The sequence below is a fragment of the Candidozyma auris genome, chromosome 4 (assembly GCF_003013715.1).
Source record: "Candidozyma auris chromosome 4, complete sequence".
Taxonomy (NCBI): Eukaryota; Fungi; Ascomycota; class Pichiomycetes; order Serinales; family Metschnikowiaceae; genus Candidozyma; species Candidozyma auris.
In genome coordinates, this window is record NC_072815.1 from 561,361 (window position 1) to 582,804 (window position 21,444).

Genomic DNA, 21,444 nt, shown 5'->3' on the forward strand with positions numbered 1-21,444 from the left:
AAAAAAAAATCGTATAAAACCATAATTGTTAATTCTTTTTCAATATGCAATGAATTCCTTCATTCATAGTTTGGCAATGGGTAGAAATCCTCAATTGTCCAGTCCGTGCTAAAAAGATTGAAATCAAGCAACTCGTTTGGTGTAGCACCACCTAAAATAGGAGGAGGGTCAAGCGGAGATGGTTGAACCAACGGAACCTTTTGTTCCGGCTGTGCTTGGCTAGTGACATCCGTATAAGATGATGTTGCTTCCGACTTCGGTGTTGCTGGCCTACCAGATTCCTTAACTGCATTTTTGAATGGGAAATTGTCAAATGGCAACCTTTTGGGGAATGCCGTAGAGTATGGATCAACATCAATCAAGTAGTTGAAGTTGATCCACAAGTTATCTGTCTGCACGGTTTTGGCTAAGTCCGAGCCTCTGAAATCAGCATCATCTATCGATCGATTACTATAGTAGCACAAGTGACCAATATCCCCTGGATCTCCCAACGCGGCCGGTATGTCTGTGGGTATGATGTTCTCCAATTCATACTGTTGACGTTCGGTCCATGTAATGTTAGCTTTCTTGAGCAACTCAATTTCGGCGTTGTATAGCTTGGTTTGATAGACCATGTTGTAGCCAAAGCTGTTTGACTTTGTAGTCTTCCACGCATAAAAATATCTCTCACTTAGTAGCTTGTTGAGTTTGAGCTTTCTCAAGACAAACAACTCATTCTTCGATTCTAACGCTTTCAAGGAGGCCACCAGGGAGCTGCTAGTATCGTTCTCGTTGTTAAGCACAATCAAGCTGCAATTAAGTCTTATAGCGAAACCCAAGCCTGAAACAGCGACTATGTGCGTGTAGAAGAGGATGATGGGTGACACCGTCATTGTGAATGTATCATCGAAGAACCTGTCACAGACAAAAAATAGTTCAGAACAGAAATAGTTCATCTCGCTGAAAACTATGAGGATCATTTTTCGGAAGAAATAAAAATCGTAGCTGTGTTCCCCCTTGTACTTATAGTACATGTGTAGGAAATAATAAATAGTGGCAATAAAGAGCCTGAGTGTGGAGAGTACTCGAAAATGGAGAACTTTGATGGAGGGATGAAGATTGGAATACTTATCCGTGAAATAGTCGGGAACGACACCGAACAAGTTCCTCAAATTACTTTCAAAGTCATTCAAGCATTGAACCATGTCTGAGCACTTATGGAGATTCTGCAAATCCACGCAAATCTCGAGCAAAGGCTGACCTTTCAGTTGAGCCTGGTAGATTTTTTCAAGTGAGGCGATCGTTTGCTTTTCAAGCTGCTCGTCTGCAATGTTTGATATACCACTCTTGTACTCTGGAAGTTTTGTGTCATACAGATGAGGTCTGATTGTGAGAGGACAAAAGAAGATGTAAGCTGTGTTGAAATCCAAGGTTATTAAAAAGTACCAGACTTTGCGTCGAAGGAGCTTCGTCCGTTCATCCATTGGGTCCCACAAGGAATCAGGATCTCTGTCAAGTGCCAACAGAATAGCCATTTGGGTCAAGTTGCCACAGTTCTCGATTGTTGCCATGGTATTGCAGCCAGCTTCACTTTCCAAAGCTAGGGATCTGTATACACACATGAATATGGAGGCCTGGAGAACAACGAACAGTGTTTTAAGAGGAGACCTGGCCTTCTGTAAGAAGTTGGAAGCCAACTCGATCGCATCAATGGTTATCGGGAATTGCATGGAGAAATGCTCCTCGTCAGCAAAAGTGCCCATCATACGTAGCTTCGCTTCGTTTTGTTCCCTTACATTGGAAAATTGACTCATGTACGAGAGCCTCAAGATAATAAGCACGTATGCCAACACAGCCAAATCCTCTCTGTTTTGAAGGTTGACGTTGTCCACAACCTGGCCATCTGGGGAATACTGAACGATTCTGTCAATCTGAGCGTAAGTCCAGCTTTCGTCAATGATAGGATAATGCGCATAGAGCTTTCTGAAAAACCGGCGCATAAGGGCAACAACCAGAAGCTTAGGAGGCAAGACTTTTCGAAGGGAGACAAGGATCGGGTCCGATTCGTGGAAGTCTTTAGTGAAAGTGATTGCCAAAGGAAAGCCATACTGAGAAATCAATTTTCGGGTCCTCTTGGTCAAGGAGCCCCCCGCAGCGGCAATTTCTTGAAAGCTCGGTATGTAGCCTTCACCAAAAAGTCTCTTTACATCTTCGATGGTTCTCTGCTGCATGTCCTTTGGAAATGTCGTGATGGTGATAAGCTTCATAGAGCATGATTCCTCGTACTTCCAGAACAAACGGGCACCAGGCTCCTGTTGCGAAAGCACAATGAACATCAAAGGTCTTGCCGTGCGTTTGAGACCTGTAAATCGTTTTAACTTATAGTCTTTTCCCAGCGGAAGCTCTGAGAAATCCATATGAAAGTTGATTAGGTCGTTCATGCCAACTATTGGGTTGACACCGATCAAATACTCGTTTTCTTCCAAAACGACGCTGGGAAGTGATGTTGGTGGCGATGTATGGCTCACGGGAATTGAACCTACCATGTGAGCTTTGGTCCTTGCAGTCAAGTGTTTTTGAAGGTTGTTGATGCTGTTCGGTGAGCCTGAAGTAAGGCTATTGTCCTCTCCATTGGAAACAGAGCCGCCGGACTTCACTGACGGCGGGCTCTGTTTAATCTGACTTGTTGAGGAACTACCATTGGTGGCTGCTGGCTTACCTGTTTGGGGTTTTTGGTACTCACATAATTCAGCACATCCGCTCTTCACACACTGAGAACATGGTTGTTGGAGGTCACATTTCAGCTTCTTCGCTCGGCACCGACGACAAACTTTAGTCAGCCTGTTTCTCTTTCTGGGTCTAGGAGGCGGTTGCGGTTGCAGCGGCGTATCTTCGTTCTTCACCGTGGGCACTTGGTTTGAAGTTGACATTTGAGCTTGTTTGAAGAAGCAATCGACGCTGGCCGATGTGATTAAAGTCGAGACAAGGATGGGTGCGTAAAATTGCAATGGCACAATGTGAGCGGGTTAGCTGCCCTTGGATTGATTTTGAATGTGAATCGCGCCGGAGGGGTTTTTTTGCGGGGCCGAGGAGCGAGCACCGGAGTACGTAAGGGACTCACCAAAAAGGTAGTGATGAATTCAAAAAAGATCTCCAAAAGAATTTAGACAAGCGAGTTCGAGATAAACGGTGCCGCTTGGTATGCAAAGGCTTGTTCGTTTTGGCGCCAGTTTGTAATCTAAAGTTGAATGGTATACCTTGGACCAAAAACCGTTGGTGCGTATGCGTCCCATATGAGATATGATTTTTCGCAGTCAAACATGTGTCGAGTCGAGCGAGGGGGGCGCGGTGGAGACGAATGTGAAATGAACACGAATAATTGACGAGCTCCTTACTGCATTGAAGACTTCATGTTCCATTAGGACCAAGTAAGAGCCTCAATCGAAAGTGTCTGGCTTGCTGAAGGCCCACCCCTCCTTGACTTTCAGCTGCTTGCTGCAAGGGTTCTAATCGAAGCCCTCCAATGTTGGGCGCACTGGCTGCCTCTGCAGTGGTGGCAAAAGGCACTTCACAGCATCGTTGGTGCCTACAGTGGCCTCCGATCTGATGTGCGGCTGACCTTGCGGTTTCAGTTTCATGATTTTTCCGAGGTACAAGCCGTTGAAAACCCTGGCGTTCCTTCCCCTCCATCGGCTCTTAACCATAGACTTGCTCCAATGAGAAGTTCCAGCAACGCCATATTGCATATGATCATGGGAGATTCCTAAACCACAAGCCAGTTTGCCACTAGACCTGCCTGCTGTGTGACCATCTAAAACTGTGTAGGGCAAAGTTGTTGCTCCTGGCCGGATTCAAGGCTAAAACTCACTGCCGTAGCTGCGTAGCCTGATGGCAAAGTCACCAGTGTTCCGAATCTCTATGATGTTGTTTCTGTGCATGAGTTGCACTAACTGTTCCTCCGAGCTTCCGGGGGTCACCGAAACCCACCCCTCGGTGTCGCTGACCAACTTGTGTACGAGCTGCTGAATAAGTTGTATCGACTGTTTTATTTTTCTTTTGAACGTCTCTTCATCCACCATCCCTGTATTCTCCCAGTCAAGCATGGCGTGTAGCTTCGTGATTACCCTCACCATGTGCTGTTGCAACTTCTCTTCTACACTCTTAATCCGCCTTGTAGCCTCTTTCACTTGCTCTGTCTTTTCCAAAAGCTCATCGTCCACGTGCTGAGCATTGTGAAGCTTCTGTTCCATAACCTCCACGCGTCTTGGATGGCTGGCGATTCGCTTTTCAAGAAGTGCCAGCATTGTCTTGTAATCCGCTAGCGTGGTTTTTAAAAAGTCCAATTCCTGCTTCAAAGCATCACTCTTCAGTTTGAGCGATTTTGTCGCCTCTTCCTGTTGCACTACTGCCTCTCCCGTGAGATGTGCTGCAGTAGCCGTGCCCAACAGATCGTTCTTCATTACCGTGTATGGAAGCTTTTTGTACATTTCAAAAAGTGCCAAGGAGTTGGCCTTCCTTCTTGTTTCGTCGGTCCACGAGTCATGTTCTGCAGTGTCCTCGCTATTGAGCTTTTCTAGAGCATGCTCAGCTTGTTTTAGGAAATTCAGCGTTCTGTCGATGTCCTTGGATAATTTCTTCTCATATGCCTCTTGAACGGGATTTGAAAGTGCAACATGCTCCTTCACGTGCTCCAGAAGAAGCGCTTTGACTCTCTCCGCTCGAGTTGGCGTGGAACTCTCCATATCTTCACACTGTGGTTACTACGCGATTAGACTGTTTACGTTTGAATGAGAAGCGCATCGCACTAAATACACGGGAGTAGAAGAAAGTGATGAGGACGGCTCAATTCTAGAATGAAGCAAGTAGTAACAAGGATAAGTATAAGTCTGGCTGTGATTGTAGAATGGTATTGAGTTCCTAGATTCTCTGCGATTCGTGTTGAAACTCCCTTGTTGTACTGCGGTAGCTGGTTTTAGACAAAGAACGTAGCTTTTTCTCGATTTCGCAGCCAATCTTACAATCGGTGTATTATTCGAAACAACACCAAAAAACACTGATTGCAGCTAACGGGATCAAAATACCCTCAAAAGACTCGATTTGAGCCATTAATTACGCATTTGCACACTTGGAGCTGTTATCACTATTGACTATGTACACTTACTGAATGAGCACGCTCCACCGTGGTAGCGAATCAGGATTCCTCTCTAGAGCAGCAGAATAGTCCTCTTTCACAATTTCAAGACCCACTAGTGCGCTCAATTTCTCGATGTTACTCTTTATGAGTCCCATGGTAGCTGAAGTGCCCACTTTGAACTTGGTGACCCTCCTCAAGAGCACCACCCAAGCTGCTAAAAAGTCGTACTTGTAGGAGGCGTAAAGCGAGCTACCTTGTTCATCGTCTATCTGCAAGAAAACTTTCGAGCAGCCTAACTGAACACTAAGTGCCCTATCAATAACCTCAGCGCCACCGTCAGTATCTATAAGAAAAGGATCAGTGATGAGCTGACACAAGGTGTAGTTGAGCCTCAGGAAGCATCCTAGCACTGCGCCCTCAAGCTTCTCTATAATTACTGCCTCGGCTTGCGAGAGAAGAAATGCAAGAATCGAGTTAGTCTCGTTGTTGTAGTCACGACCCTGGACGTGTGTGATAGAGCCAAGAATGTTTTTCTCTAGAACCTCAGTGTACGATAGATGCGTTGCCTGACGAATGGACTTCAATCGGACTAGTAACGGATATGATGCTTGTAGAAGGTGGAGAGAAACATTGGCAGGCGTTAGGTTCGGTAGATAGTTCAAGCACGTCTCGGTAGACTCGAGAAATAGATCCACAAGTCCAGACTTTAGAAGCACCAGCTCGTGTCCCGTGTCCAATACAGTATGAGCCAAAAAACAGCCCTGAGCACGGAACAAGGGATCAGAATCATCTAAAACGTTCAAAATGAACGTAATCGCAGCCGGCCAATTATCCTGAAACAACGCATCCTCGTTAGGGATCTGTAAGAACCCGCACACAGTCGAGAGAGCACAAACATCGGCGGAATGCTTCCACGCCTTCCTCTTATCGTCTTCAAAAATCCCACTTCCGACACCAGAAAATCCAAGCGACGGCTGTAGTCCAGCAGCCCTGCCTGTCTTTTTGTACCCACTCAGGGAGACCTTTACATTAGGAATTGATAGAAGAGAGGGCTTGATCTCGGCAAGAAAGCGGGTGCCAAACTCCTGATACCTCTTTAGTAATTTTTTGGCAGCTTCTGATACTTTTTCGTTGCTCCAAGGCACGTGTGGGTTTAAATACTGGGACACTAGTAACAAAAGCTCTAGCTGGGACAGATCGTCCAAATAGTCAAATACACCATTAGCCAACTGCAAGTGGGGAATGATCAGCTTGCCAGAACAAGTGTGTAAAAAATCGAATTCCTTCCACTCCCACTTGAGACCCTTTCTGAGCCCCTCCATTACCACGGACTTCTCGTTTTCGGTGAGGCCATTCGCTTCAGCATAAGCACTTAAATACGACTCACCGTCATTTTCGAGCATACATTTGACCATGCCCTCAAACAGTATAATCTCAATCCCCTTAATATCTCTAAGCAGAATCTCGCCTTGCTGAGAGCTCATCTGATGCCCAGTTGTGAAGGTGTTTAACATTCGCGAAATCTACCCCAGATATCAAATTCCTTTCAACCATCGAAAGTAAGGATGAGGCTACTTAACTTCTCTCGGAAGCTTCTGAAGTCGGCAATTGCTATTTCCGAGGAAGTGCTACAGACTCTTGCCGAGAAGAAGAAACCAGTGGTCTCTCTCGAGTCCACCATCATCACCCATGGGTTTCCGTTTCCCGCTAACATCGAGATGGCTAAAAAAGTGGAACAAGCCGTGAGAGACTCGGGCGCAATTCCTGCTACGTGTGCCTTCTTGAAGGGCAAACCAGTGGTAGGACTCACTGAGAGCCAATTGGAACAAATGGCGGCGCTGAAAGCTGTTAACAAGGTCTCAAGAAGAGACATTGGTGTTACGATGGCTCAAGGTCTTGATGGAGGCACAACGATTGCAGGAACAATGATCTTGTCGCATTTGGCTGGAATCAAGGTTTTTGCTACTGGTGGGCTCGGCGGTGTTCACAAGGATGGACACATTACTATGGATGTTAGTGCTGACTTGACAGAACTCGCCAGAACCCCAGTGAGCGTGGTGTGCTCCGGGCCCAAGCTGATTCTTGACATTGCACGTACAATGGAGTACTTGGAAACTCAGGGAGTGTTTGTAGCTACCCTCAATGACGATGAAAGACAAAGAGTCGAAGTTCCTGGTTTCTTTTGCAGAGAGCTGGGGGTCTTATCGCCTTACCAATTTGCCTCATGGAGAGAGGCTGCCTCGATAGTGCATAACCAGAACAATGTCATGGGTCTTACGTCGTCGAACTTATTTTGTGTGCCACCTCCTAAAGATGTGGCACTCTCTAGTGATTTGATGAAGAGAATCATCGATGATGCTACCGCTCAAGCTGAAGCTGAAAATATCCTGGGCAAGCATTTAACGCCCTTTTTGCTTAGCAAGGTCGCCGAAGGTTCTCAAGGTAAATCAGTAGAGTGCAACAAGAATTTTGTGATCAATAACGCTATTGCAGCTAGTCACTTGGCGAAAGAACTCCTTGAGCTCGAGAAGGAGGGTCCCAGAGTAAGTACGTTATAAGAATCCTTGCATCTTCATACTAATAAGCAGGTGAGTTTTATCCCGTCAACCAATATACGACAGGAAGTATCCAAGGGCACGGAAGTGGCCAAAGACAATGTGTCAAAAAGCTACGATTCTAATTCCTTGGATCGGGCTGCTACCTCTACAGCCAATGTGCCTCAAGGGGCAAACACCCTCATAATTGGCCTGATTGCTTTGGACACGATCAGCACTCTTCATAAGAAACCCATCATGGGAGACTCTAATCCTGGGACTCTGCGCTCATCGGTTGGAGGAGTTGGCTTCAACGTTTCATTGGCTCACAAATACGCAATACTGGGCTCTAAAAAATCCTACAGATTTATCTCTGCAGTTGGAAGCGATCTTGCAGGTCAATCACTTCTCGCCGAGGTTGAGAAAGTTTTTGGTGATGCTAGTGGTATTAAGGTTCTCGATTCTCTGGAGAGCGCTCAATACACCGCAATGCTTGACCCGGAAGGAGAGCTTCTTTTGGCCTGTGCTGACATGAGTATTTTTGAACGTCCAGAGGGAATGGAATTTTTCAAACAACAAATTATACGGGCTCAACCAGAAACGTTGGTAATCGATTGCAACCTCTCACCCGAAGTGTTGAATCTGATTTTGGAGACAGCGAAGAAGGATCTAAAACAGCCGCCGAAGCTTATTATCGAGCCTACCTCAGCAGTGAAGCTGAGCAGAATAGCAAAGGTTAACACAAAAAACTTGGGTGTCTTTCCCAATAACACCATCACTATGATCACCCCCACGGTCGGTGAGCTTGAAAGTATACACTCAAGCTTCAGTCAAAGAGAGTTGCTCGACGACTACGATGAATGGTTTCCTGCGTTAGACCTGCTTGGTATCAACTCTCAATTCAGAGAGAAGATGGCGGCACGAGCGAACAAGAATAAAAACCTCAAGTACCTCCTTGAACAAGGCGTCATCCAGCAATGTCTCCATTTATTACCGTATGTGCCCAATATTGCAGTCAAGCTTGGCAAAAGAGGAGTTGTCCTAGTCAAGTTGAGTACCGATGTAGAGAGGTACAAGTCAATTCCTACCTCATCCCCATTTGCACCAGCCTTTATCATCACTTCCGAAGGCCAGCAATTTGAAGACAGAAGAGCAGGAGCAGTAATAGAGTACTTTCCGATCCCAACACAGAACGAAAATATTCAGGTAGTGAATGTGACCGGTGCCGGCGACACTTTCATTGGGGTTCTCTCTTCATACGCATCAAGGAATGATTGGCTCGACTCTGAGATCAAAAGCATCGAGCAGGAATGGCATATGTGGGAGAGTTTTTACAACGCCCAGGTAGCCAGCGGCCTTAGCATCCAATCCCACAAGGCTATCAGCCCAGAAATACAAAAGCAAATCTCTGGCTTATCATGAGTACCAGGAAATGTATATTCAAAGCAACCGCCATAGCATCGTAGCCTGGCTGTATAATTTATATTTAAGGAATACGCATACATTGGGGTTAAGTCACGTCCTCATGGCAGACTGTCTATCCACTTCTTTAATGGTGGCCGATGTAATCTTTTGTTCTTCTACTCCATAGATGTAAATATGTGCAATGAGAGAGGCATTGTCTAAGGCTCATGAAAGCAGAAGAGCCACAAGTTCGCAGTTTAACTCGTCATCGTCAACGTCCGCCTCGAAATCTGTAAAGCCGTCCATGTCGGAGTCTTGCTCGTTGTTTGATTGGATCACTTCGAAATTTGCCTCAATTAGGTCAAGGTCTTGTTCATGCTCCATGTCAGTTGAAATCGACTCACATTCGATATCGTCGATGTCGGAGCAATCAGAAACTTCAAGAGGGGTAAGATTTTCTTGATCCCGATTGTACTGCTCATTGTTAAATACAGCTGGAGTGGACGATATTTGCGAAACATTAATTGTAACTGACACCGGACTCTGGATATTACAAAAATACTCCTCGTCAATATCCATGGGCTCGCTATCATAAAGTGATGGCGAGAGAGATACTAGTGTCTCCTGATGATGCTGCTGAAATCTCTCTTGCTTGTATTGTTCGAGCTGAAGTTGTTGCTGTTGTTGTAGTTGAAGATATTCTTGATACTGGCACCTCCGTAGTTCTTGGATCTGTTGTTGATGCTGATGATCTAGCTGAAGTTGTTGTTGCTGGGAAAATGAATAGTCTCGTGGCTCACTGAAGTAATTGTTGGAGAGGGAATCACTGCTTGTATTGGAAAGATCTCTCCTAAGCTGGTCCATGAGACCTTCACATCGTAATCTCCTCAATTTCAACCTACTCAAACGCAAATAGTACGGCTTGTTGGCCCACAAAGGTAGGTAATCATTTTCATGATGGAACTTAGTGAACGTCTTGGGAACGTACTGTTTGGCTTTTTGCCAGCGCCTGTTTGTACTCCTCTTGTGAGGTCTGATCGGGGATTCACAGGATATGACGAAATGTCTATGTCTGGAGAGAGAAGTCAGGATGGGAGTAATCTGTTGCATTGCTAAGGTGGTTACCAATACACCTGAAGCTACGAAAGTGCCCTTTTTATACCATTTAACAGCTTGGAGCTCCGAAATCGGAAACTTTAATAGATTGTTGCAACAAAGGTCACACCCAATAGATGAGGGTATCCGAAAAAGTAGGTCGTAGAGATTTCACCTAGCACTTGCCGAATTAAAAGTTTGGATGCGACTAGAGCAAGAGAGATTTCATTTGATGCCTTTATTATTTTATTCAATAGCCTCTCCTGGGAGTAGTCCATTCGTCTGGGAAGGTGGTATTACAACAGGCACGAAGGATGCAAGAATGGGAACGTAAGGGAATCAATAGTAAAATGATTGAAGGTGTTTTCTCAGGCATTTCCCATGATTTTTAAGTAAATCAACTCTATTTAATACACGTTGTGTGAGTCCGCAGTAGAGGACTCCAGTGCCAGTAGAGAACACAAAGCGTTGATGATGAATGACGAAAAGCGAGGTGAACATTAAATTTGGAATGAATGAAAATCTCTTCAATTAGCCCTTGAACTAAATGAGATTTGAGGATGTAACTAGATTCTTCGTGTTTCGGATGGATATCCACTGCCGAAATACCACCCACACAGGTGGTGAGGAGTGGATTTCAAGGAAGCCGATCGCTTTATACCATTATTTCTATCACAATTATAGAGATTTTAAGATTGTATCTCGATGGACGTCGTTAATGTGATTGAAAGTTTCCTTTCGAACGGTAGAATCACAGACAAGACACTACAGTATTGAAGAGAAAAAGATATGGAAAATGAATACCTTGAAGAGATATTGAAAAAGTAGAAACGCTAGACTTCACCAAAGCTTCAAGTATCCAATTTCAGTAAATTCAGCACCTCAATCTCCATACTCTCTTCATCTCTCTCTCTCTCTCCCACCATACACTCACCTCTGCGCGAATCATCACCCCACAATAATCGTACCCTTCCTCCCACTCGCTTCAATTTCATAAAAAAAATTCCGTATGTTCAGAATCCTCAGAATAGCTCGACCATTTGCCTCAGGTCGGCGTTTCCCAATCAGAGCATTCACCTTCGCTTCCGCTTTCTCGGTGGCCACGCTCACTATTAGGAATGGCATCATCACCAACGATGCTAGTAAGAATGGGATCGAGGGCGTTTCTCTCGACAACAACATTGATCCGTTCCCTACCCAGCTTTCAAAACAGAATTGCTCGGTGATTGATAAAGTGAGCAACTTGGTGGCCTCGGGGATGCGCTCGGTGACGTTTATCAGCTTCAAAGTGTACGCTGTGGGGCTCTACGTTCCTACAAGAGATGAACCTCAAATCGCCAGTACCGTAGCACAGTATATGAGATCGCATCCAGAGAAGTCAGCAGAGGAGCTTTTAAACGATAAAGAACTTTCACAGGACTTGTTGGCCAACATGTCACAGAGACTCGACTACACCATTAGAATCACTCCAGTGAGAAATACAGACTTTGGACATTTGAGAGATGGTTTCGTGAAGACAATCTTGGCTTGCCCTTTGACAAAGCAAATGAGAGAAGAAGTGGGTGCTGGCATTGAGCAGTTGCGTGGAGCTTTCCAAGGCCACAAGGGCTCGGTGCCTAAGAATCACTCGCTATACCTCGTGAGTGAGAATGGACAGATCACAATGCATTATGTGGGTAAGCGAGGAGAGGTCAAGACCTTGGGCAAGATCACGGAGCCTAGTATTTCGAAAGTGCTTTTCGTGCTGTACTTCAGCAGCGTCAAACCCATCAGTGAGCCTCTCAGGAAGGACTTTGTTGACTATGTGAAGGCAAAGTTGCAGTAGATTCTACTACAGTATTAAATTATGACGTGAAAGCAGATTAGGATATGTATTGGAAAAGATGAGCGTTTCTGGGTAGTTAAAAAGCGAGTGGTGGTTTCTTACATAATGATAGCCTCGTGCTCCACGTTGTTGGAGATAGACTTGTGGGGCAACACCTTGGCACCGTTCACGTAGATCTCGTTCTTCACCTCGACATCGTCACCCAAAACAGTGACACCCTCAGTTCTAGCCCACTTACCGATTCTGGAGTTCCAGCCCACAATGGTGGACTTGACCCATGCGTGGTCCTTCACCTCGGAGTTGGCCAAAAGCACCGATCTCTGGATTCTGGCACCCTCACCAATGACCACGTTAGGACCAATGACAACGTTAGGACCCACCAAAGCAGTAGGGTGGATCTTGGCAGTAGGGTCGACGAGCACATTGCCCTGGTGGACCCACTTTTCGTTGCACAACTTCTCTGGAGATCTCTTGGACAAAGAGGTCAAGTAGAGACAAGTACCAGACAAAAAGTCCTTTGGCTGACCAACGTCCATCCAGTAGCCCTCCAAGTCGAAAGAGTACAACTGCTTCTTCTCGACCAACTGTGGGAAGGTTTCCTTTTCAATGGAAGTGGGCTTCATCTCAATCAAGTCAATCACCTCCGGGTTCAAAATGTACAAACCAGCGTTGATTCTGTTACCCACAAACTCCACGGGCTTCTCGACGAAACGGTCAATCAAGTTAGGAGTGTTTCTGTCGTGGACAATGACACCGTACTTCGAAGGTTCGTCCACCTTGGTAGCGACAATGGTACCGGCAGCGCCGTGAGCCTTGTGGAACTCAGCCAATTCCTTGAATGGGTACTCGCAGATGACGTCGGAGTTCAAAACGAAAAATGGCGAGTCGTCCTTCTTGAGGACTTTTTCAGCGAGTTTCAAAGGACCAGCGGTGCCCAAAGGCTCCTCCTCAACAGAGAAGGTGATGCTGACGCCGTATTCTGCCTCGTACTTCTTCAATGTTGACACCATCACCTCGGGTCTGTAGTTGACGGCCAACACAATGTCAGTAACACCGGCGGCAGCCAAGGCCTCGATCTGGTGCAAGATCATGGGTCTGTTGCCAAACTCCACCAAAGGCTTGGGCAAGGTCAAGGTCAAGGGTCTCAAACGGGTTCCGTAACCGCCAACAAGAATAAGGCCTTTCATAGTTATTGGATGTAGATGATTAAGGGATGTGCTATTAGGAGGAACTAGAAGAACTAGAGTAGAGAAAGGTGCCAAAACTGGCCACGGTGGGTATATATATGGCGAAGCGCGACCAGGAAAAAAAAGATGCAGAGAGCGAACAAAAATAGCGACCGCGCCAGCCAAGCAGAGGCAGCTACACAGACCAAGAGATGTTTGGACGAAAATCTTTTTGACTGAGTTGTCACTGCAAACAAGTATATTCAAGAGTCATGACTCCTCGTTTTCGGCTGTTTATTTTTTCTGGCTTCTCCCATTCACTTTTCAAGCAGCATGCCCAACTGGGCAACGCACGTTGCAGCCAAACACGCTACCACTGCGACCACTGCGACCACTGCAATCCGTCTCCTGTGCACAGGGCAGGCCATTGGTCTGAAGCCATCGAGTGGGAGGACGAAAAGAGAGAAAAGGTGATGTTGCCCGAGATGGAACGACATTGCGGGCTCAAGTGATGGCACTCAAAATTTAATGAAATTTCGAAAATTTCTAAAGAGTATCGTGCACTGTCCAATAACGTTTGCTGCTGGGAAGCTCATCTCTGGCAAAGTCTCCTCGAGGTGTCTGCCGCTTCTGCCTGCCTCGCTGCGGTACCTTACACAAAACACCCAGGGCAGATCGATCGATTTAGACAGGGCAGATTTATGGGGAACTACTCAGCGGGTTTTTAAGGATGGGCCCTATTGGGGAGGACACTTTTGTTTTGTTCATTTTTCTTCGTGACAATCTGTTCACTTGTCTCGGTGTTTCGGACTCGGTCAATATTTCCAGTTCTGGTCGTTTTTCGCAGCCACACCTAATTCAGGTGGTGAGAATCATTCCATTACAGTTTTCTTCAGTAGGAAGAAATGAGTGAAAGAAGTGATTTCTCTATGGACAATCTCAAAGAAGTCAATTTAGTTTTGTTTGTTTTTACGACGTGATATGTCGCTTTTTTTTTCATTGTAAGGGGCTCACAGGCGGCTTACTGCAAGCTGGCGAGGGACAAACGGCAACGGCCATCAACATTCACTCTCTTTAACTGTCTTCTTATTACCTTTATTTTTATTTTCTCTTTTCTACACCATGATATTTTCCTTTTTACTTTTTTTTTCTTCTAATCAAGCTCTTCTCAATTTTCAACTATCTCTTTTCTGGATACTGGGAGACAGTGGTCCGGCTGGCGGCTGGTTAGCGCCGTGCGCCGAGTCAGGAACCAGCGCCCAAGATACTTCCCTGCATTGGCTCATTTATTTACATCCCAAAATGATAGACTACTGAAGCAGAATACGTGGATTTTTCTCTGAGTGCAAATTTCTCTGATCGACTCATTTGTGTGAGTGAAGTTGTTCATGATTAATGCGGCGAGGCATCGAGTTGGTTGGCAGGTTTATGGCGTATCCAGTTGATGCAAGGGGTTTCCTACCTTTGGTTCAAGACCCTAACGCTACTTTAGCCAACTACACATTAGACGGTGTGGCTGCGAAAATGCCATGAACTCTACAATTGACAGTATACGGAAAAGTCGTGTAATATGAAACCTGATTACCAACAATGCAGAAATGCAATTTTATAAATCCCTCGCTTGAATACTATCTTTTCATGGTCCTAGGAATAGCTGAATCGTTGACGAGGTGCTGCTGGACTAGAAACAGCACAAGCCTCGCTTCCACCAAAACGCCCGCCAGGCGATCAACACGAAGATCAAACTCAACATCATGCTCACTCCGGTGATCTCAAAGTAGTGAACGAGACACCCATCGCTTCCATGCTCGTAATTTCCTCGGTTTTTGCAGCTGTCCATTTGATTGCCGTGCAAAAGCGAGTACAGAATGCTGCCAATGGCCGGCGCCACCATGAAAGACCCCCATGTAGAGCCCATGAGGTCGACGCCCCACACAGACGCAATGATTGTAGGGTAGATGGTGAAAAGACCGCCGTAGCAGATCCCGCTGAGAATGGATATCGTTGTGAAGTCGAAACCATAAATTACAGCGCCTTGGGCGACAACTCCAACCAAAATTAGCGCCACCATCAACCACACTTTACATATTGGATACCGTCTTTTACTGCTGGAAATGTAGTCTGCAACGACACCTATGACAAGTCTTATGGCTGTGGACAGAAGTGCAATCACCGACACTTCGTCGGCCAAAATGCCTTTACCGCCTGTGGTAGAGCCTATTATCGAGCCCAAATTGTTCTGGAAGCTCTCCATAGGACCAATGTTGAGTAATAGCGATACGAGCAACACCCAAGCCGACTTATCCTTGAGAAACCTGATGTACCGAGCTTTATGGTCCACGGGCTCGATATTTGATCTCTGAGGGAGAAGCTCGTTTGTCTCGGCTTCACCAGCAGCCTCCTCGTCACTTCCAGATGGAGAGACCGCCTCGGAGTCCGGAATCAAGGGCTCCTCGTCTCCAAAAATAATATCAGTCTCGATGGACACAATCGAATTGGATACAAAGTTGAGAGCGCCCATGAACAAATACAACACGGCAAAGAACATGAACACACGCTCCAAGTCGAGCTCTTTGCTTTCTTCGTCGTGGAAGTAGGGAATTTTCATGAGCTGGGCGCCTATCAACGAAGAAATCCCATAGCAGCTCACCGGCAATGAGATCGCCAACGCCTTGTGGTCAGGATAGATTTTGGCGCACGTAAGCAAGCTTGAAAAATACAACGACGACGTCGCCAAGCCTATGAAACAGAAACTAAACGCCATGACAAGTACGCCCATCTTATTGAGCTCAGCAAACGGCTCCTCTAGATGAATGGACCGCACCGAGTTGACAAGCAAGGCATTGACAAAATACGCCGGACAAAACGCCCAAATCGAAATCAACGACAACAACGCAGGCCCATAGCAATCAGCCAAATAGCCCAAAATGGGCAAACACAAGTACATGCCGACGGCAGAAAGCGAGACGATCACATTGATTTCCGTGTATGTGAGACCCACGGAGTTGTGAAGGGACAGCGCAAACAACGAGAAGAGCATGATCAGCCCCAGCGAGAGACACGTTGCAAGAGCTATGGCGAACGCTAGCCTCTTGAGATGGACGAGATCATACCGTTTGGAAAGGCCTCTTCGAACACGCCGGGTCCATCTTTGGAGGTGGACTTTCATGGGGAAATGATGTGGATGCAGAAGATGAAATGTGCTGAAGTAAATGCAGTTTAGATTGAAATAGATTGGTTGTCTTAAAATCTATATTAACATATGATTATATCTATAGGGGAAGTATTGATTTGTGGTTTATGTTGGTGTTAAAAATGAAAAAACGTCTATTCGCAGTGAGGCATATGACTAACAGACTCGGTAACGTCATACTACCGATAAGCTCTACACAAGCAAAGAGCCATACGTAGGTGATGTATAGTGAACTTTGATTAGAATGACATATGTGTCGTATGCTTATGTACGTTATGGGAGATACTTCAAAAAACGGTCAACCTCGCCCTTGGATCCCAACCAAATACCCGATTTGTCGTGGATGCCCTTGGGCAAGATATCCAAGATGCGCTCTCCCTTGTCATTAACGGCAGAACCTCCAGCCTGCTCCATCAACATCGCCATGGGGAAACACTCGTACAAAACTCTCAACTTCCCGTTCTTCAGCTTCGAGTCGGCTGGGTACGCGAAAATACCGCCGTACAAGAGCGTTCTGTGAATATCAGCCACCATCGACCCAATGTAACGAGCCGAGTATGGTTTTCCTTTCAACTCCTCCTGGGGCTCCTTCAAGTCAGCAATGTACTTCTTCACGTATTCTGGCCAGTAGTACGAGTTACCTTCGTTGACAGAGTAGATGGCTCTCGAGTGGGGGATCTTCAAGTTTGGCTGCGTCAAGATGAACTCGCCCAACTGGGTGTCCAAGGTGAAACCGTGGACACCTCTGCCTGTGGTCAACATGAGGTGGGCAGAAGCACCGTACATGGTGTAGCCGGCCGCCACCATATCAGTACCCTTTCTCAAAACGTCCTTGATAGAGCCTGTGGAATCGTCTCTCAAGCGATAGACACCAAAAATCGTACCGACAGAAACACCAGCGTCAATGTTAGACGAACCATCAATTGGGTCGGTGCACACGGCGTAACGGCCACCACCTTCAAAGACAATGAGGTCTTCTTGTTCTTCAGATACAAGCACCTTCACGTTACCACTCGATTTCATTGCATTGATGAAGATCTCGTCACCAATCACGTCCAACTTCTTCTGCACGTCACCGGTGGTGTTGGCGGTTCCGGAAATTCCAATAAGATTGACCAATTCTGCTCTTCTGATGTTGTGGGCAATGAATTTGAATGCAAACTGAAGCGAGTTCAAAAGAAGCGACAACTCACCCGTGGCTGTGGGGGCGAACTTTTGTTGTTCCTCAAGAATAAAGCGTGTTAAAGTGATGATGTCGGTCTCGACATTCATCTGCTGGGAAACCGTCTGGACCATGATGGATTTACTTTTGTTTTCTTTTTTTTTTTTTTTTTTCTTTTACTGAAGGGAGTGACTTTTGGATCAAATGAAAATGCACATGGCTTACCCCAGGTTCTTATAGAAAACCCGGAGAAACTGCGTGAGGAATGGTTGCGCGTACTGTAGGTAACCGGGTTTCCCTGCCGTGCTTTACCGGGGCGCTCGGCTCAATGGGGCACGAACACACTATATCAAACGGTAAGCTCGTACGAGCCATGTTGAACAAAGTGGTCAAATTCGATGAGAGACATGCTGTTACAGTATTTGGATAACGAATGCCGAGGACCTGAAAATTCAGGCAAAATCGGTCCGTTGTCAAAAGCCTCGATTGACTTCGACGACTCCCACGTGAAATCGCTGGATTTTTTTCGGACAATAATCAGCGAACGCTGCGCGGCACGAATTGGTGAGATTAAGTTCGGGTGCGGTAGAGCGCCTGAAAGCTGGCCTGACAAATCTGCGTCAGCAATTTGAAGTTATCGATTGAGACCGAATCAAACTGCATGAAGCAATGACATATCCATGAAGAACGTTTATTTTGAATAAAATGCTTGTGAGATGACGTCCCTTTCCCTCGAAATCTTTATCGCCGAGTCCATCTGAGACATGCCTCTGTACAGACCAGCCAAGATAGCCTGAGCTGCCTGTTGTAGCGATTGCTCGTTAATAGACAGTCGTAGAAGTCAGTCAAGTAATCGGAATTGAATGCTCCGGATCTCTTCACAGGATTGGTAAGCGGGGACCACTCGGTAGCCTAGGCAAGTGAAGGCTAGGCAAGTGAAGGCTTGAGACCCTTGTATTGTTGAGCAATGCACAATGTAGCCCAATTGAAGCCACCAGAGAGCGAGAACACCAACAAGCGTTTTGGCAGACAAGAAAGCCATTCAGCAGACGCGTTAGATATTTAAGTTCAAGTATAGAAGCCGTTTATATTGGTCCCTCAAGTCCGCTGATGATCTCGATTCACATTCTTATACAAGATGATTCGCTCATCAAGCATTCACTAAAATTGGATCTGCCCTGATGACGAAGCACTATAATTGCAAACCATCTTGACTCCATTGAGCATGACTAAACTCTATAGCGATTAGGATTGCCTGCCACCTCTTCATCTTTAGAGAGTCCTTAGAGTCCCATGATTCCTGTCGGTTTTTCCACCATTTTCACTCGTATTACACTCAAGACTTCCATTCGCGTCTTTCGCTACCGTTTGTTAGCTCACACGTACCGTTTTTGCGACTTTGACGCCCGACATCTCATGTTCATCAATCGCTCCAGCTCACTGGCGCCGATTCTTTGTGAAACCAGGATTGGGAGAACTCTGGCTCAATTGCCTCGCCACTTCACCGATAATACTCATGTGACGGTCTTCTTTCTGTTTTCCATTCGTTGCCTTGGTCCAGCCAGAGGGGCTCTCCAATGACTGGTAGATCCGAATCTTTTCTCCAGCTTTATCCTTTTTGGCCTCTTCCAATACACTAGCATAGCTATTTTTAAGAAAGTTAGCCATTTCAGACCCGTTGAATTCACTTGCTTCGTTCTTATTGCTCTGTTTCACATTCTGGGCCTGGGAATGGGACAGAGACTGGGACAGACTCTGATTTGAAGAGTGGTTCTTCTCCTGGCTCTTTTCCATACTCTTCTCTAAAGGTGTGCCACTTTTAGACTTTTCCTTGGTCAAAGAACCTTCCTTAGCGGAATCCTTCCGCTGAAGCTTACTGGCCCAGTCTGACATTCTTTCTCTTTTGATCTAATGGGTATGGCTTCGAGTAGACGACGACTTTTTGATTCACTAGCCGCGACAATGTCGTCGCTACCCCATCAATTTGGACGTTGCAAATGCACACTTTTAGCTTGATGAAAAATCAAGACGGATGCCATAATGGTGAATTTGCTCTGAAGAACACGAAATCAGCATGAGTTCTGTTTAAATGCCCTATTGTCGTAGAAAGGAAAGGTCGTGGCTAACACAGAAATTCACTCTGCAAAGGTGCTACGTACTACTATTTTCATAGAAGAAAACAAAAGCCAAGACTGAAGCATATCTTGTACCCATTCATAACATTATCTCCTTTAACCACGCTGAATAATCGGGGAACTTCGACTTGTGCCAATGCCACACCACTTACAAGGCCACGTGAACTAGACCACGTGATAACAATCTCTCAACAGACACGTCAACGACGCATTTTTTCAAATATATCAAATCCCCATAACCGACACATTTCCTCAAAAACCCTCCATCAGACCATGAGTTTCCGTGTCTTGGATCTCGTCAAGCCCTTCGAGCCCCTCGTGCCCGAGGTGATTGCTCCTGAGAGGAAAGTCAGCTTTAATCAGAGAGTAATGTGGACCGGAGTCACCTTATTGATTTTTCTTGTTATGAGTGAGATTCCTCTTTACGGTATCAACTCGTCAGACGGACTGGACCCGTTGATCTGGCTCAGAATGATGCTTGCTTCTAACAGAGGCACGTTGATGGAGTTGGGTGTTACGCCCATTGTGACAGCATCGATGGTGTTTCAATTGTTGCAAGGCACCAAGATGATCCATGTGGACATGAACAATAAGCAAGACAGAGAGCAATTCCAGAACGCCCAGAAGCTTTTGGCGATTATGTTGGCGTGCGGCCAAGCCACCGTGTATGTGTTGACAGGCATGTACGGGCCACCAAAGATGTTGGGGTTGGGGATCATTTTGTTGTTGATTTTGCAGTTGGTGTTTGCTGGCATTATCGTGATTTTGTTGGATGAATTGTTGCAGAAGGGTTACGGGCTTGGCTCTGGTATTTCCTTGTTCACTGCTACCAACGTGTGCGAAAAAATCATGTGGAAGGCTTTTGCTCCAACCACTTCCTCTGCTGGTAAGGGTGCCGAGTTTGATGGTGCAGTGATCGCCTTGTTCCATCTTTTGGGCTCCAGATCTGACAAGAGAAGAGCCATTTTGGAGGCATTCTACAGACAGAACTTGCCCAATATGCTCCAAGTTTTGGCCACCGTCTTCATGTTCTTGACCGTTGTGTACTTGCAAGGTTTCAGAGTAGAGATCCCCATTAAGTCTACTAGACAGAGGGGCCCTTATGCCTTGTACCCAATCAGATTGTTCTACACCTCCAACATGCCCATTATGTTGCAATCGGCCTTGTCCTCGAACATCTTCATTGCTTCTCAAATTTTGTTCATGAGATGGCCAAACAACTTGTTTGTTAAGCTCTTGGGCCAGTGGGGACAAAAGGGTGGCTCCTCTCAGTTGTATGCGGTGAGTGGCTTAGCTTACTATATCCAGCCACCTCTTTCCGTCACTGAAGCCATGTTCGACCCCATCAAAACCCTCATTTACATTGTCTACGTGTTAGGTACCTGTGCTGTTTTCTCCACCACGTGGATTGAGATCTCGGGTACTGCTCCAAGAAACATTGCTAAGCAGTTTAAGGACCAAGGCTTGGTAATTGCTGGTCACAGAGACACCAGTGCCTACAGGGAGTTGAAAAAGATTATCCCAACTGCGGCTGCATTCGGTGGTGCTGCTATTGGTGCTTTGTCTGTCGCTAGTGACTTGCTTGGATGCTTGGAGAGTGGCACCTCTATCTTAATGAGTGTCACCACCATCTACGGTTACTATGAGTTAGCCGTGAAGGAGGGTGGTCTCTCGAAATCCATTGTTAGTGGATACTCTGACGGTATCTAGTCTCGTCGTACCTACAGAGTATTTATTATTTTAAAAATGCATTATCCACTCATTGAGTTCACAATAGCTCATGGCTGACAGCGGCAGTATGTACTTTATAGGCGTAT

General features: G+C 46.0%; 11 protein-coding genes across 11 annotated transcripts; 3 read left to right on the top strand and 8 right to left on the bottom strand. All coding sequences in view use genetic code 12, as the record gives it.

Moving 5' to 3' along the window:
* Positions 1-59: 59 nt before the first annotated feature.
* Positions 60-2,909, bottom strand: MRR2 (Mrr2p; the record flags this gene model as incomplete). The annotated part of the gene is made up of 1 exon (XM_029037179.2): positions 60-2,909. One exon carries the CDS (start codon positions 2,907-2,909, stop codon positions 60-62), a length of 2,850 nt encoding a protein of 949 aa, XP_028888235.1.
* A 927-nt stretch (positions 2,910-3,836) lies between these two features.
* On the bottom strand, positions 3,837-4,721 carry CJI96_0003945 (uncharacterized protein; the record flags this gene model as incomplete). The annotated part of the gene is made up of 1 exon (XM_029037180.2): positions 3,837-4,721. One exon carries the CDS (start codon positions 4,719-4,721, stop codon positions 3,837-3,839), a length of 885 nt encoding a protein of 294 aa, XP_028888236.2.
* A 415-nt stretch (positions 4,722-5,136) lies between these two features.
* Positions 5,137-6,627, bottom strand: CJI96_0003946 (Tti2 family protein; the record flags this gene model as incomplete). Its single annotated transcript, XM_029037181.2, has 1 exon — positions 5,137-6,627. The coding sequence occupies one exon, from the start codon at positions 6,625-6,627 to the stop codon at positions 5,137-5,139; it is 1,491 nt and encodes a 496-aa protein (XP_028888237.2).
* Positions 6,628-6,678: 51 nt separating this feature from the next.
* Positions 6,679-9,069, top strand: CJI96_0003947 (pseudouridine-5'-phosphate glycosidase family protein; the record flags this gene model as incomplete). Its single annotated transcript, XM_029037182.2, has 2 exons — positions 6,679-7,656; positions 7,702-9,069. The coding sequence occupies 2 exons, from the start codon at positions 6,679-6,681 to the stop codon at positions 9,067-9,069; spliced, it is 2,346 nt and encodes a 781-aa protein (XP_028888238.2).
* A 207-nt stretch (positions 9,070-9,276) lies between these two features.
* Positions 9,277-10,161, bottom strand: CJI96_0003948 (uncharacterized protein; the record flags this gene model as incomplete). The annotated part of the gene is made up of 1 exon (XM_029037183.2): positions 9,277-10,161. One exon carries the CDS (start codon positions 10,159-10,161, stop codon positions 9,277-9,279), a length of 885 nt encoding a protein of 294 aa, XP_028888239.1.
* A 994-nt stretch (positions 10,162-11,155) lies between these two features.
* CJI96_0003949 (uncharacterized protein) lies at positions 11,156-11,971 on the top strand (the record flags this gene model as incomplete). Its single annotated transcript, XM_029037184.2, has 1 exon — positions 11,156-11,971. One exon carries the CDS (start codon positions 11,156-11,158, stop codon positions 11,969-11,971), a length of 816 nt encoding a protein of 271 aa, XP_028888240.1.
* A 98-nt stretch (positions 11,972-12,069) lies between these two features.
* SRB1 (mannose-1-phosphate guanylyltransferase) lies at positions 12,070-13,158 on the bottom strand (the record flags this gene model as incomplete). The annotated part of the gene is made up of 1 exon (XM_029037185.2): positions 12,070-13,158. One exon carries the CDS (start codon positions 13,156-13,158, stop codon positions 12,070-12,072), a length of 1,089 nt encoding a protein of 362 aa, XP_028888241.1.
* Positions 13,159-14,818: 1,660 nt separating this feature from the next.
* On the bottom strand, positions 14,819-16,177 carry CJI96_0003951 (uncharacterized protein; the record flags this gene model as incomplete). Its single annotated transcript, XM_029037186.2, has 1 exon — positions 14,819-16,177. The coding sequence occupies one exon, from the start codon at positions 16,175-16,177 to the stop codon at positions 14,819-14,821; it is 1,359 nt and encodes a 452-aa protein (XP_028888242.2).
* A 426-nt stretch (positions 16,178-16,603) lies between these two features.
* On the bottom strand, positions 16,604-17,626 carry FBP1 (fructose 1,6-bisphosphate 1-phosphatase; the record flags this gene model as incomplete). The annotated part of the gene is made up of 1 exon (XM_029037187.2): positions 16,604-17,626. One exon carries the CDS (start codon positions 17,624-17,626, stop codon positions 16,604-16,606), a length of 1,023 nt encoding a protein of 340 aa, XP_028888243.2.
* Positions 17,627-18,929: 1,303 nt separating this feature from the next.
* Positions 18,930-19,385, bottom strand: CJI96_0003953 (uncharacterized protein; the record flags this gene model as incomplete). The annotated part of the gene is made up of 1 exon (XM_029037188.2): positions 18,930-19,385. The coding sequence occupies one exon, from the start codon at positions 19,383-19,385 to the stop codon at positions 18,930-18,932; it is 456 nt and encodes a 151-aa protein (XP_028888244.2).
* A 515-nt stretch (positions 19,386-19,900) lies between these two features.
* SEC61 (translocon subunit SEC61) lies at positions 19,901-21,337 on the top strand (the record flags this gene model as incomplete). Its single annotated transcript, XM_029037189.2, has 1 exon — positions 19,901-21,337. The coding sequence occupies one exon, from the start codon at positions 19,901-19,903 to the stop codon at positions 21,335-21,337; it is 1,437 nt and encodes a 478-aa protein (XP_028888245.2).
* Positions 21,338-21,444: the final 107 nt, after the last annotated feature.